General features: G+C 39.2%; 1 protein-coding gene across 1 annotated transcript in view; it reads right to left on the bottom strand.

Annotated features, from left to right (window-relative positions):
* Positions 1-5,119: 5,119 nt before the first annotated feature.
* The window catches only part of GMPS (guanine monophosphate synthase), a 32,520-nt gene continuing 24,164 nt past the window's right edge, over positions 5,120-13,475 (bottom strand). Inside the window, exons 13-16 of the mRNA XM_080915515.1 lie at positions 10,046-10,161; positions 7,682-7,812; positions 6,500-6,672; positions 5,120-5,511 (exon numbers count right to left, since the gene is read on the bottom strand). Coding sequence (XP_080771641.1) covers positions 5,410-5,511; positions 6,500-6,672; positions 7,682-7,812; positions 10,046-10,161 — 522 coding nt within the window. The 3' untranslated portion in view covers positions 5,120-5,409. The remainder of the gene's footprint in view (positions 5,512-6,499; positions 6,673-7,681; positions 7,813-10,045; positions 10,162-13,475) is intronic.

The following is a 13,475-nucleotide window of genomic DNA, read 5'->3' as shown; positions in this document are numbered from 1 at the left end:
CACAGTTTAAAAGAAAACTTAAGTGTATTTGGCAGTGATAGGTTGTCTAAAAGAATAGTGTTGCAGGCACAGCATTCTATTTAAAAACAAACTTGGTAAGGATTTAACTTAATATCAAGGTTAGGTAAGGATCTCTAAATTCTTAGGATCTAAATAAAGTCTTGTAATATATATCACAAATATCTTTAAACACGAAAAAAAAAAAAAACTTGCCCATGTTAAACATGGTGTTTTTTAAGTGAAGAATGACAGTTTTAATTTATGAACTCTCCAGATTTAAACTCAGAAACATTTTTTTAAGCTGTGGTAAGATATTAACAAATTTTTCAAAAATAAAGTTGAATTTGTTTTCTGTTAGCAGAAGGCTCTACCAGGTCAGATTTGAAGCACTAACAACTGGCTGTCAGCACTGTCGCTGTCCAAGCTCTTCTCTAATCCTCTCTGACAGGAGATGGCTTTGCTCCATTCATAACACAGCTATAAACAAATATGAACCCAATTCACATGATATAGCTGTGAAAATGCTTGCACATCAGTCACTGGGCTTTACTTGCAGCACTACAAAATACATAGATTAGTAAATTCATTTTGAGAAGCTGAATAAAGATTTACATAAAATCAATATTTAGATCATCAAGTCTGTGGCTAATCTTAAAAGCATACATGCATACACATACTTTTAGATGGTCATTTAACTAAAGAGCAACAGTGTGTGTCCACTGTTAACATTGTACAAGATGTTGACATATTACTACACACCTAAGGGAAGTTGATTCATCTTCTGCTCAGAACCCTTGATAATATATGCAATGTTTTGACAATCTGAACATGTCAGGTCCTTTTTGGTTCTTGCTTCCCTTTTTGATAAACACCAAGACAAACACATGACAAATTATGAAATCACCATTTACTCCTTTATGAAATTTACTGAAGACAGAAGAGATTTTAGTTATTCACATTAATTTAGCAAAGCGATTTTATAGTCAATATTGTTGCAACATAAAATACATGGCACTCACTAGCAATTATACAGCAACTCACAAAAACTACACTATTCATTTCAGCTAACTAGTAGGGCTTTATTTTCTGAGGATGTTTACATTCACTTTATGTAAATAACAAGGTTGTGATAGTTACAGTTGATCTAAAAAAAACAGTACAAATGTGTTCCACAAAGGTTTGTGACTCCAGTAGATTCCACCCAGTTCAGGCTTTTCAACTCATGTTTTGCTGTTTCTGAATGTAACACATAAAAGAATAACCAACCTCTTTTGTGTCTTTACTAACTCTAAATAAGACAAAAAGCTGCCACAAGGTTCACAGAAAACAAAGACTTTAAATAACTAGTTGATGTGTCTCTAGTTCTAACAGCTAATAACCAAATGGCACAGGTCCCAAAGGGTTGTTTCTGTTTTCAGCTATGTAGGGATAGCTCAGCCTTAGCTCATGACCTGAGCAATCTCAGAACTTCAGGTGGCTTCAACACAAGGGTAGATTTCTTCTCTTTAAGAGGAAATAAGAAATAGGAAGAGAGTGAATTGGTCCATGTGTGTATATAGATCTCAACGTGGGTAACAATGTTAGTTACCCTTCAGGTTCCCTGCACAGGCTGTGGAACACAGATGCAGTCAGATCCAAAAGCCTATACCCAGGACTCTCCAGTTTTCATTCCTCACCTGCTTGACTCTAACAAGAGTTATAGCCCTTAATAGTATCTTTTCACTTCTGAGAAACTTATAACTACACACACACACACACACACACACACACACACACACACACACACACACACACACACACGCAGAGATGACAAGCAACCAAGGCTGGGATCCAATTAAAAAGGTGGACATTTCCTCGGGGTGTTGACTGTTCTGCATACAAAGTGCCCACTGTTGAAAGGTGGTGCCCTAATATTCTGGGAACTCATCTGGCTGCTATATGTTCACAAACATCCAACTGGATCTAGGTTCAATTCCCAATGACGGTCCCCAACCCTAACAAACATGCAGACACAGCAAAGCTTCATGTGATGATAGTTTTCCTCTTCCACCTGCTACAGCTACTTCAATCAAGACAAGAGGAAGTTGTCAAGTCAAAATATTTAGCTTGTACTCAGTTAAAGGAGTATCCACCACTGAGGTAATGGTGAAGGCTTGCCTGCTAACATCACTCTTCAGTCTTGGAGAGTGAAGAGGGGTGAGATCATGCAGGAGTCGTGTGAAAGCATGGTCAAAACACTGGGAGTCAGATGTTGGTATCATTTCTGAAAGGCAATGGGGCTCAGAGAACTCCTGCTAAGAGTCAATACTGTGACAGTGGATTTATTCCTGATTAGCTGTACGTAGAACCTCAACAGAAAATCAGAAAGCCTGAATGCAGCTCTTGCTCTGCCAGCAGAATACTTATCTGTTGTCAAAGCATAAACATATCCTAGCAGCTCTTCCAAACACACAGTAAAGAGACTGTCTGCAAACAAGCATTTTTAAGAATGACCGAATCTTAATGGGATGTTCTTCATGTGGTGGCAACAGATCAATGTGTTTGTTTAAACAAAAAAAGTAAGCACTTTCCAGCGTCTCCATCTCCTGCTATGCCTTTTCCTGCTGATAACTGAGAATGCACCTAAGCATGTGGCTCAACTGGTAGTGTTTGCAAACATACACATATGGTTCTGGGTTCAATTACCAATAGCATTAACTGAGCACAGGACTGAGGTGGTGCAGGCAAGAGTGACAAGCTTCAAGGCCATCCTCAAATGCATGAGGAACTTGAGGATGAGCCACATGAATGTTGTTTCAAAGAGACAGAAACACTCAGAGTTGGGTTGATGTTAGATGAACTGACCTTTCCCGGTTCACACATCCTTAACAGCAAGGCAACCAGTAAGATGGACAGTGTTCTCTATACAGAATAGAACTCAGGTATTCTCCACAACTGGCCATCAGAAGCTAAGTCCCAACACAGCAAGGAAATCAATTTTATAATTTATGGTTGCATGCAGCTACTACAAAAAGAAGAGAGGGGAAAAAAAAAACAAAAATCACTGATATATCTAAACTTATGTCAGGGGCTAGAGAGACGGCTCAGTGGTTAAGAGCACTGTCTGCTCTTCCAGAGGTCCTGAGTTCAATTCCTATCACCACATGGTGGCTCACAACCATCTGTAATGGGATCTGATGCCTTCAGTGTGTCTGGAGACAGCTACAGTGCACTCATAAACACAGAATAAATTACTCTTAAAACTTAAAAAAAAAAAAAAAAAAAAAAAGCAATAAACCTTATGTCAGGTTGCTACACCCCATGGAACAGACCATCACTGACAGGTCCACTAAGACAGGGCTAAGGTTTATTTATTTGACTTTTAAATTTTTCTGGTCTGCCAGTTTTGAAATAAATCTCATTTCACAGATTTCACTCTAATAGTTACGAAGAAATAAAATTATGTAGACAAGTGTCCCAAGTAAAGGAATAGGGTAAGCCAAAACTGCCCAGGATATCAAGTGATAAATGTTACTATACACAAACCCCAAACAAAAAGTAAACATCTGGTAAGGTCAGGTGCTTTTAGGGCTGCAATACACATAATAGAAGAATGGCTCCCTCTAAGAAAACCGGGCAGTTGGTTCTTAAAGTCCCTGGTAACCATTTCCAAGTTGAGCTTGTCTCCTTGACTGTAACTATTTTCAGTGGCCCACATGAAACACTGTGGCATCAAGTAAGCTCTACAGTACAAGGCAGAATACCTCACAGGAAGATAGATAGTAAACATGAAATTATCTCAGTCTCACAGTTTCTATACCATGTGCACATATGTTCTGGGGAAATTTTCTTTTCAGCATTAAGGATTCCATAAAGGCATGAAAGAGACCATATGAGAAAACCAGTAAGAACATTTCACCTCCAAGCTTTCGGAGTATTATATATACCATCAATGTTCAGAATGCAAAAGCCACAAATAAGCAGCACTTGAAAAGATCACCTGACCATGGCAGTGACCAGGATGCCACAAAACAAAGCTCAGGGTAAGAACATCTATTCTTCCTGATGCTTGTTGTTTGCACCAGTTACTTTTGCTAGAACAAAGTTTTTTTTTTATGTAATCAAACATGCACTGATACCTTGGCAACCATTCTCTATTTGGCAGCTCCCACTCAGAAATAACACAACCCTCAATCTGCAAAAATCTATCACAAAGAACTTTCTCGATAGGATAATGAGCACTTAACCTTGTGTAGAAGACAAATACTGTTTCCTGTGTGGATGTCTCTGTTAGAGATCTTTTCCTCTTGGTTCAGTAGCAGTTTCTGACTATCCTCTAGACTATCCAAAAAGATGACTTTTGCTATATGTCCTTTTGGTTTCATGTAACACTAAATCTAGACAGAAACTGGTACTTGAGTAATAGAAGAGATCTTCTAGTCAACAGACTGCAACCTGGAGCAAAAGTGAGAAAAACATGGTAACATTTCTTAAACGTTAACTTTGTACTGCCTTCTTTCTCAGGCCTGTGTGGCTGTCAAAGAACCTGGGAGAACTATTGGCAATGACATCAGGACCTGCACTGCTCTTGAATCCTCCCCAGAAGTGAGCAGAAAAGATGTTGGCAAATACCCTACATCAACCAAGACTCCTGAGCAAGGAGTAATGAGCCGAGATCAGACCTAGGTGTCCTTTTACAGCTCTTTCCTAAGTAACAGAGACATTTCCTCTCCCAAAGAAAAGGAACAAGTCTGCATCTCTTAACCTTTTCTGAGACAGCTCTTTTGGGGAGAGAGTCTCTGAGACGGCCCTGAGGACAGACACAAGACTGGACGGAGATGACAGTGAAAAGCATGGCATCTGTAGGAAACATGGTCAGTTCCGTTTTACCCATGGCTATGACACCAAACTCTAAGTACCTCTATAATAAATTCTTGGTGTGCTACATATTTGAAGCATCTTATCTTTTACTTTACTCGTATCGTGCCAAAAAAAAAAAAAAAAAAAAAAGTTGAAACAGCTTTCTATGGCATGAATAGGTTTTCCTCACTCGTTTAAGAAAAAATAAGCATTAAAAAAATTTTTTTAAAAATTCAGATTCTTCAAAAGGCATACAAAGTGAGCCATACTGGTAATTAAAGGGTGTTTTGGTTTCAAGAATCCATACAGAAGAGTCAGTGAGAGAGACAAAAGCAAAAACTCTGTCTGCATTTGGCAATGGTGCCTTGATCATTTACCCAGACAACTAAGTATTCCTTCCCTTTAGTCATCCTCAGGCCCCACACGAAACCATGGGAAGCCATGGGTCCCTGCTATGAGAACTCAGACATGAAGTAGCTGCTTCAGTAACATTTTCCACAGTACCGCATGTCAATAACAAGTGGTATCTAATGAGCCTCAATTACACACAGTTCTTCAACAACACATTTATTACTCCCACTCCGTGGTTCCCGGGGGCTTTGATGTTAGGTCATACATAATTCTAGAAATTCCAGGAATCTTCTTTATCTCAGTGACCATCTTTAGCACCACCTGTTTACCAAAACAAAGATTACAGGAAAAAATGAGAATACACCACATGCTCAATAATCCTAAAGGGCTATGCTTGCATCTGAAAACTAAAACATGATCCGTTTTAGCTATTACTCTTCACATATGAGAGATGGGTCTGAATAAACTTAAGATTATTTTTCTCCATAGATATAGTGACTTTGAGTCATTACTCCTCAAAGTGTTTGAAATCAGAGCATATCACTTTATGTGTTAATACAATACTTTGTAAATTATCTATGGCTTAAACACACAACTCTAGCACTACCAAAATATCACAGGAAGCACTCTAATAACAATCTGTCAAAGACAGTTTGAGCACCTGTCTGTCAAGATCTGACAAAGTTGGCCATAAGAAATAGGTGCTACGCATCGTCCACCCGGCCATCCAGCAGCCCCCAGAGCCTCGGTTGTGCAGCAGTGAAGAGCTCTCTCCACTCATCAGAGCCCCAGTCCCCTTTTCACCAGCTGCTGACAACAACTCCTGTGGAACTTCACTTTGGTAAAACAAGGAGAGTGGTGAAGAACAAGAGCTGTAGGGTTCAGTCCCCAGCAGGGTGGCACATGCCTAGAATCCCAGCACTTGGGAGAAGGCAGGATGATCAGAAGTTCAAGATCACCCTCAGCCAGAGTAATTGTAAATATCATCAAATCTCATTCTTCTTTCTCAAAAATCCCAACTTTTCTCCACTCCTAGGAGCGTGTCCTTTATATGAGAAAACTATTTATAGTAAGTAAATAATCAGCAGGGTTATAATAATCAGAAAGGCAGGTATCTCAAATTCGTATTAGATTTAAAGTCCCTTTCAGCTACACTGCATTAAATTAGTGAAAACAGAAAGAAAAATAAGCCTGCCTTATAAAGAACCAATCCTAGAAGTACAAGCTGTCATGGCCTGTCTCTGTTGCTGTGCTGTGTAATTATGAGGCACTGACATACATGTATATTAGGAAAAGTAACATAAATTACCTCTACGGGAATCTCACTGCCAGGTGTTGCAGGTACCCCAGTCATGAAGTCACTAGTAATGAAGGTTCGAATAACCACAGACCTCTGGCATGAAGGCTGCTTCTGAAGTGGATCTCGGTCGAAATGTAATGGGGTCAAAATCACTGGCATCTGGCTGATTTTCCCAGCATACCCTAAAGAAAAACCATGTAGTGCTTAGTTAGTATCATCCCTCAACAGAAAAATACTCTTACCCTAACTCAAGAAAGTCCTAGCAAAGAGTCTCTAATTACCTCTCCCTGCTCCCTTCCTTGCACACATAACACTCGTCATACATGGAGTTCAACAGTTTTGAAAGTGAACACAGCAGAATTGCATGCAGACGTGGTACTTCACATCTATACTCACACCACGTGAGAGGCTGAGACAGGAAGGTCTCAAAAGTGAGAGCTACCCAGACTACAGAGAGCCCCTCACAAAAGAAAGCAAACATAAGCAAATGAATGGTTCGTCCACAGCAATGAGAGACATAAAAGAAAATCAATTCTGTTATTCAATGTAGTTTCACATTCTACACTGTGAACACCAACTTAGTGATCCACAGCCCACTTTTCCCAGAAGTGGAAACAGGAATAGGTTCCTATAAACCTACAGTCAAATGTGCTCCCTGCAAAATAATGCCTTGAGTGTATTTCTGTTTATAGACATCTAATTTATTTATTATTAACATTTATTTATTAAACTTACAATTAATGGAACTACAACTCCTGCCTTGATTATCTAATACCTGGATCTTCACATGAGTTACAGCACAGCTTTCTTGCCAGCTTTTCAGCATTTCACTTCAGGGTGATTTTTCAATAGCAAAATCATCAACAACAAAAGACCCTGAAAATGTTGAAAATATATCGGCAAATAGAGCATGAGAAGAACAGTTGCGTACAAGCTCAAACAAGAACTGTTGCTGTAGTCCACGTCAGCTGCTGCGAAGACAAGCGTGGGTATGCACATTTCTTGCTACTCTAAGTGTCTGTGAATAGCCGAAAAATTAAAGTAATTGTATTTAAAAAGCTATATTATGGAAACTCCCATAATAAACAGCAAAAACTACATCCTACTGTTTGAAATTATTAAGGCCAAATTTCTAAAAACCCTGTTTTTATGCATATGCAATGTACTGTGAAACACAGAATGAGCACTTACCAGACTCCCTGAGAATGTTGTGGGCCTCAAAGTCAGCTTGGCGTAAAGTACTGAGCACCCCGGTTGTCAGAAACGTTGGGGTGACATCTGTAGGAGGTTCTTTAACTGGCGGGCCAAAGATATAGACAACTCTAGATGGAAAAAGGTCAGAGGAAACACTACTGTGAGAAGGTCTATGTGGGACTTTCAATCATCTGAGGATAGTTCAGGGTGGCATCTGCCTATGGATTTGGAATTCTGGCTTTCCTAACTCTCTCCTCACCGTTAACAACTCTTCCAGGTTAACCCTATCTGACACACTTCAAGTTTCTGTACAAACTAAAGACAAAAGAAGTTACAAGCAACTCTTGTTGGCTAAGCAAATAATATATTCATGAAAAAAAAACTGGAAAGAGACAACTATGAAATAATATTTAATTAGCAATTCTGACACTAAACAACTTGACTTTTTTGGTAAAAAGTGTTAATCATCCATTATTTGATAATATATACTACACTAAATATTGAGTAATTCTTTGATAATATAAACCACACTAAACTGCCTTTCTGTAAGCAAAAGTAAACACTTTGAATTCGGGGAATCCTAATTAAATTGGCATAGTCAAGAACAATAAGGACAGATGCTACCTCATCTTTAATGACCACAGACACACAGAAGCGTTCTGCTTGGTCCCCAGTGATTCCTAAGCATACTGTCATAACCAGTGACATAATCTAAGTATTAATCCAATCTTTGAGGTGGCATCATCAATCCATATGTGTGATATGATGAGCGTTAACAGTTAATCCAGCTTTATCTTACAATGAAAAGCAATGACAGTATTTATGGAAGTAGGATTACTACTTTGAGAAATTATATTCACTTTACTGCAATCCAATTTTACTTAAATCTGGACTGTCCAAAAATTTTTTCTATAAGCTTTTTATGATCTGAGTTGAAGCCTAATATACAAATTGCATTATGGTAAAGACTAAAAGACACATGATTATTTTTGCTTTGTAATAAACACAGTGGCTATCATTCATTAGTGGCCTTTTAAATTCATTTTTATGTATATAAGTGCACTGTGTCTTCAGACACACCAGAAGATGGCCTCAGATCTCATTACAGATGGTTGTTAAGAAACCATGTGGTTGATGGGAACTGACCTCAAGACCTCTGGAAATGCAGCCACTGCTCTTAACCTCTGAGCCATCTCTCCAGCCCCATTAGTGGCCTCTTTAAAGATAAGCTATTAAATCTGCATTTTCTCCCTCCTTAATTCCAGCAGTGACCATTCCTTATCCAAGGATGCACTGTTGGGATTCTCAATACTCTCTTTGAGTGTTTCCTTCCTCTACCCTGTGCTCTTGTTTGGCATCTGTGTAAGAGAATCCAGTGGCCTGACATGTCTTCCTAGCCAGACTATGGAGGTTCAATTTAATCCTTCTTCAACAATGCCCAATTTTAATTTGCTCTCCAGTAACCACTACCACCACCCCCAGCACAAACATTACTGCTCCAAAGCCAAACACTAGTTGTCTAGGCCAAAGACATCCCAGTTTACTATTGTCTTACTTATGGCTTCTATTGCTGTAATAAAATACCATGACTAATGGCAACTAGGAGGGGAGGGTTTATTTCTTATACTTCCAGGCAACAGTCTATCACCAAAGGAGGGCAAGGCAGGAACTCAGACAGAGAAAAATCCTGGAATCAGTAAGTGATGCAGAGGCCATTAAGGAATGCAACTTACTGGCTTGGCTTGGTCATCATGGCTGGCTCAGTTTGCCTTCTTATAACACCAGGACTTCCAGCCCAGGGCGGCACTGGCTTTCAATGGACTGGGCAGTCCTACATCAGCCACTAATTAAGAAGATGCACTACAGGCTTGCCTACAGGCCAGTCCAGTGAAGTCATGTTCTCAGTTGAAAGTTCCTCCTCCCAAATGACTTAAGCTGATATCAAACTAGACTTTGGCTTTTTTGGATGCATATATATTGTATCACATGTATGGAGGTGAGAAAACAACTTGTCGAAAATCCTTCTCTCCCTGCCATGAGGATGCCAGGCATCTAACTCAGGTCTTCCAGCTTAGCAGCAAGAATGTTTTCCTGCTGAGCCATCTACCTAGCTCCCAAAATTATTCTTTCTTTCAATATTTTCTTCATAAATAAGCAAAATAATACTATGAAAAGGGATTAAAATATAGGATAAATTAAGTATTCCCCTAACAATAGCCAAGTTGCCCACAGCACATTACAAAGGGATGTGAGTATACCACTCTCATCTCCTATCTTACTCACATGGGTAAGTAAGCCTTCTAATCCTTCATTCAGAAAAGATCTCCCAGTACACATTCTCCCACCACCCATGGAATATACCTGTTAATGTTGTGACACATTCGAGGAATAAGTCTGGCAAGGAAAATAAGAGATTCCCAGTCAGGTTCATCTTTGCTGGAGATTCCACACACATAACTGTAAGAACGGCAGTCACCCTGTACAAATAGATATAATCAACTTTTAACAGTTAAGTCAAAAGATGGACTAGAAAATGTTCTTTAAAGTGACATTATCAGTAGTAATTTGTTTTTTGCTTTTTAATATATATCTGAAAAGCATATTCTACATTTGTCTAATAATAAAACTTAGGTCTTAAATTAAAACCCCTCACTAAATCCCACCTCGATCAATTCAGGAATAAACCATCATGGACATTTCAACAATTTATAAAACATGCAGGAGTCCCCTTGAAGTCATTCCAAATGGCTGCCCAACTATGACAAACCAGCATATTTAGTTTGACAGACAAGATCTATTACCTATATTTATCGATTGAGTAAAACAGAATGGAAACAACTTAAATATTCATCAATAGAACTGAAAATTTCTATCTACATATCTATCTATCCATCCATCCATCCACCCATCCATCTATCATCTATCTATCTATCTATCTATCTATCTATCTATCTATCTATCTATCTATCTATCTATCTACCTACCTACCTATCATAGTACAATGAAATGCTATTCAGCCACTGAAAAATGAAATCCTTTCCTTTGTGTAGAACTCAAGATCTTTAAAGTAAGATCTGCACCCAAAAGACAAGAAGCACGTGATTACACTCACAGATAGAACTTAAAAAGTTTATCCTACATAAGTTGTGAGAACAATAGTGGTTGCCAGAGGCTGAGGAAGGGTTTATCAAAGACATAAGGTTACAAAATTAAGATTGAACAGTCTAAATACATGGCAATAATAAATGTCTTAAGAGCAGACTTAAGCATAATACAATTTACACGTGCACCAAAGCCTCAATCGTCAGTAGCTGGGAATGGTAGCAGGAAGGCAACTCTTCCACAGCACAGACCTGCACTTGAGATAACCGCAATCAGGACAAATAATACCCCAAGGCGTACACTCAGAAGTCTAAGAGGGGTGAGAGGCCCAGCCCAAATAAGGCTCCAAGGTCTATGCAGTGCCACAAGAAGGAGTTCCTGACGGGCAGCAGCTCTGCACTGCACATTTGCCTACCACACCTACAGAAGAACAAGATACATAGGCTACAAGCTTAACCAGTGCTCCACCTGCCATGTGAAACCGCCCTTCTCCAAGCTACAGCACTAAGAAAAAAGACTGGTCCAATACATCATCTTTCTACAGTGATTTACATTGGTGGTAGAAAGGGTGGCGTGGTGGTATCCAAAGCCCACCAGATGCCCTGGAGCTAGAGTTAATGCGCTAGGGACAGCCTGACTGAGGATCTGCTCGGGTCCTCTGGAAGAACAGCAAGTGTTGTCACTGAGCTATCCTCCTAGACCCTAATATTTCTTTAGTAACATTTTAGCTTTAGAGAGAGGGGTCTTTAAGGTATGATTATTTATTTGTTACTCTTAAAGATTTGTTTTTGACTGGACTAAGATGTAAAAGTAGATGCTTTCAGTGCCAACAGCCTATGTCTCTTGTAATCAGTTCTGATATTTTTCTTCAGCTTCCTTTATTCTCTTGGCCAATAATTTAACATATCCTACAGTGTCCTCCTTGTTTCTTGAGAGCAATACGCCAGCATTGTTGTTCCACGACATGTGGAGTGCCATAATGCTAAATCTTGGGTGCTCTGGTCATGGGCTTCTTACCTTCTTTGTTTGAGGGCTAACTACATATTGGTAGACGTCATCTTCTTTCAGAGACCAAAAGCTTTCTGATTCTGCTAGTTCTTTAAGTTCCCAATCAATGAGGCACAGTCCTGTCTGTCAGTCCTGGTATTTTTCTCTCTTTTTTTAACAACAATGAAATTGAGAAACCCTCAGACTGGCACCCACAATGCATCTGTGAACTGACTTGCACTTCCGCTCCCCAGTTCTCCTTGGTCTATAATATTAACGCCCCTTTCTCAACAGCAGGAGCTCTCTGCCACGGGTCAAAATGCCTTGCTTCGTGGAAAAGGCTTACTACATTTCCACCGCCAACTCAGACCCCAGAACCCTTCCACTATTCATCTAGAGGATCAGCAACTGCTTCTATGGCCATAAACTTCCCACAGAACATCAAAGTCTGTTCATCGTCCACATCAGAGTTTCTGACACCTGGTGGCAGGGAAGGAGATACTCAGCTTTATCCTGACACAGCCAACCTCCTAGCAGGCACCACAGCAAAAGAGCTATTCTATTTTGCCTGTTGTTTAATATAGTTATTCTGATTTTCATTATATTGGGGTTTGGGGCTTGCTTTTTCTTGGCTTTACACCTGTTTTTGTTTTTAATCCCCCTTCTAGTTATGTAAAATTGGTCATGTATTTTTTCCTTACCATTAGAAAACCTTGTTTTAAAAACTAGCAAAGAAAAACCAAAAGAATCTCTTGTTCTTTTCCCTTTTGCAACATTCTCTATTTTTATTCTTTTTTAACTTAACTTTATTTCTTACGATTTTTCCCTCTTCCTGCCTCCTCCTTTTATCTCATTTACTATTTTCCCTTTACCTTAAGTAATTTTTAATGCTACAACATACTTTACAATAGTTTTGCCATCTCTCTGTTTTGTCTTCTTTGTTGATATACTAACAGGTTTATTGAATTTTAGGTGTCTTTCTGTATCCTGTACCATTTGATGTTGATGCCCCTTTCTTCTGCAAATGGTACTAAGGATAGAATTCTGAAAAACAGGCTGCTTGGCTGGTGTGCTGTCACTTGCCTATAATGCCAGCATTTGCCAATCAAAGGTGGGAGGTGGTAAATTCAAGAACAGCCTCCATTATGTATAGACTGAGGGCAGCCTGAGTCTCTGACACACACACACACACACACACACACACACACACACACACACACGGGGGTTGGGAACAGTATCTTTTAAAAGATCCAGATTCCTCTCTTGCTAAACACAAAAGTACTGAATAAGGTGGGATGTCACAGGTAGTCTTCAAAGATAAACTAATATAAATGACCCACGACCTCACATACAAATAAGCTGACAGAATTCCATCTTGGATCTGTGGGGGTATTCAACATAGAAGAAAAAGCAAAAAAATGGATGAAAAAGCCAGCAATAAAAGAAATATTCTGGAAACAAATTAGAAACAATAAGGACAAACTTAAGCTTAACCAAATAAAAGGCACAGGACGAGTATCTAACAAACTCCAAGAAACACAAAGAAAGTAGACAAGCCCTAGAATCACAACATTCGAACATCAGGAAAGAGGGAAACTGGAGAAGAACATGACACTGTTCAGGACTCAGACAAACAGACCATGGGTAGAGAAGTTTACAAACAGTATGATGGTTTGAATACAAAGGACCCCACAGCATCCTA

The sequence above is a fragment of the Micromys minutus genome (genome assembly GCF_963924665.1).
Source record: "Micromys minutus genome assembly, chromosome: 4".
Taxonomy (NCBI): domain Eukaryota; kingdom Metazoa; phylum Chordata; class Mammalia; order Rodentia; family Muridae; genus Micromys; species Micromys minutus.
The sequence above is the reverse complement of the archived record's forward strand: the minus strand, read 5'-3'. Positions and strand labels throughout refer to the sequence as shown.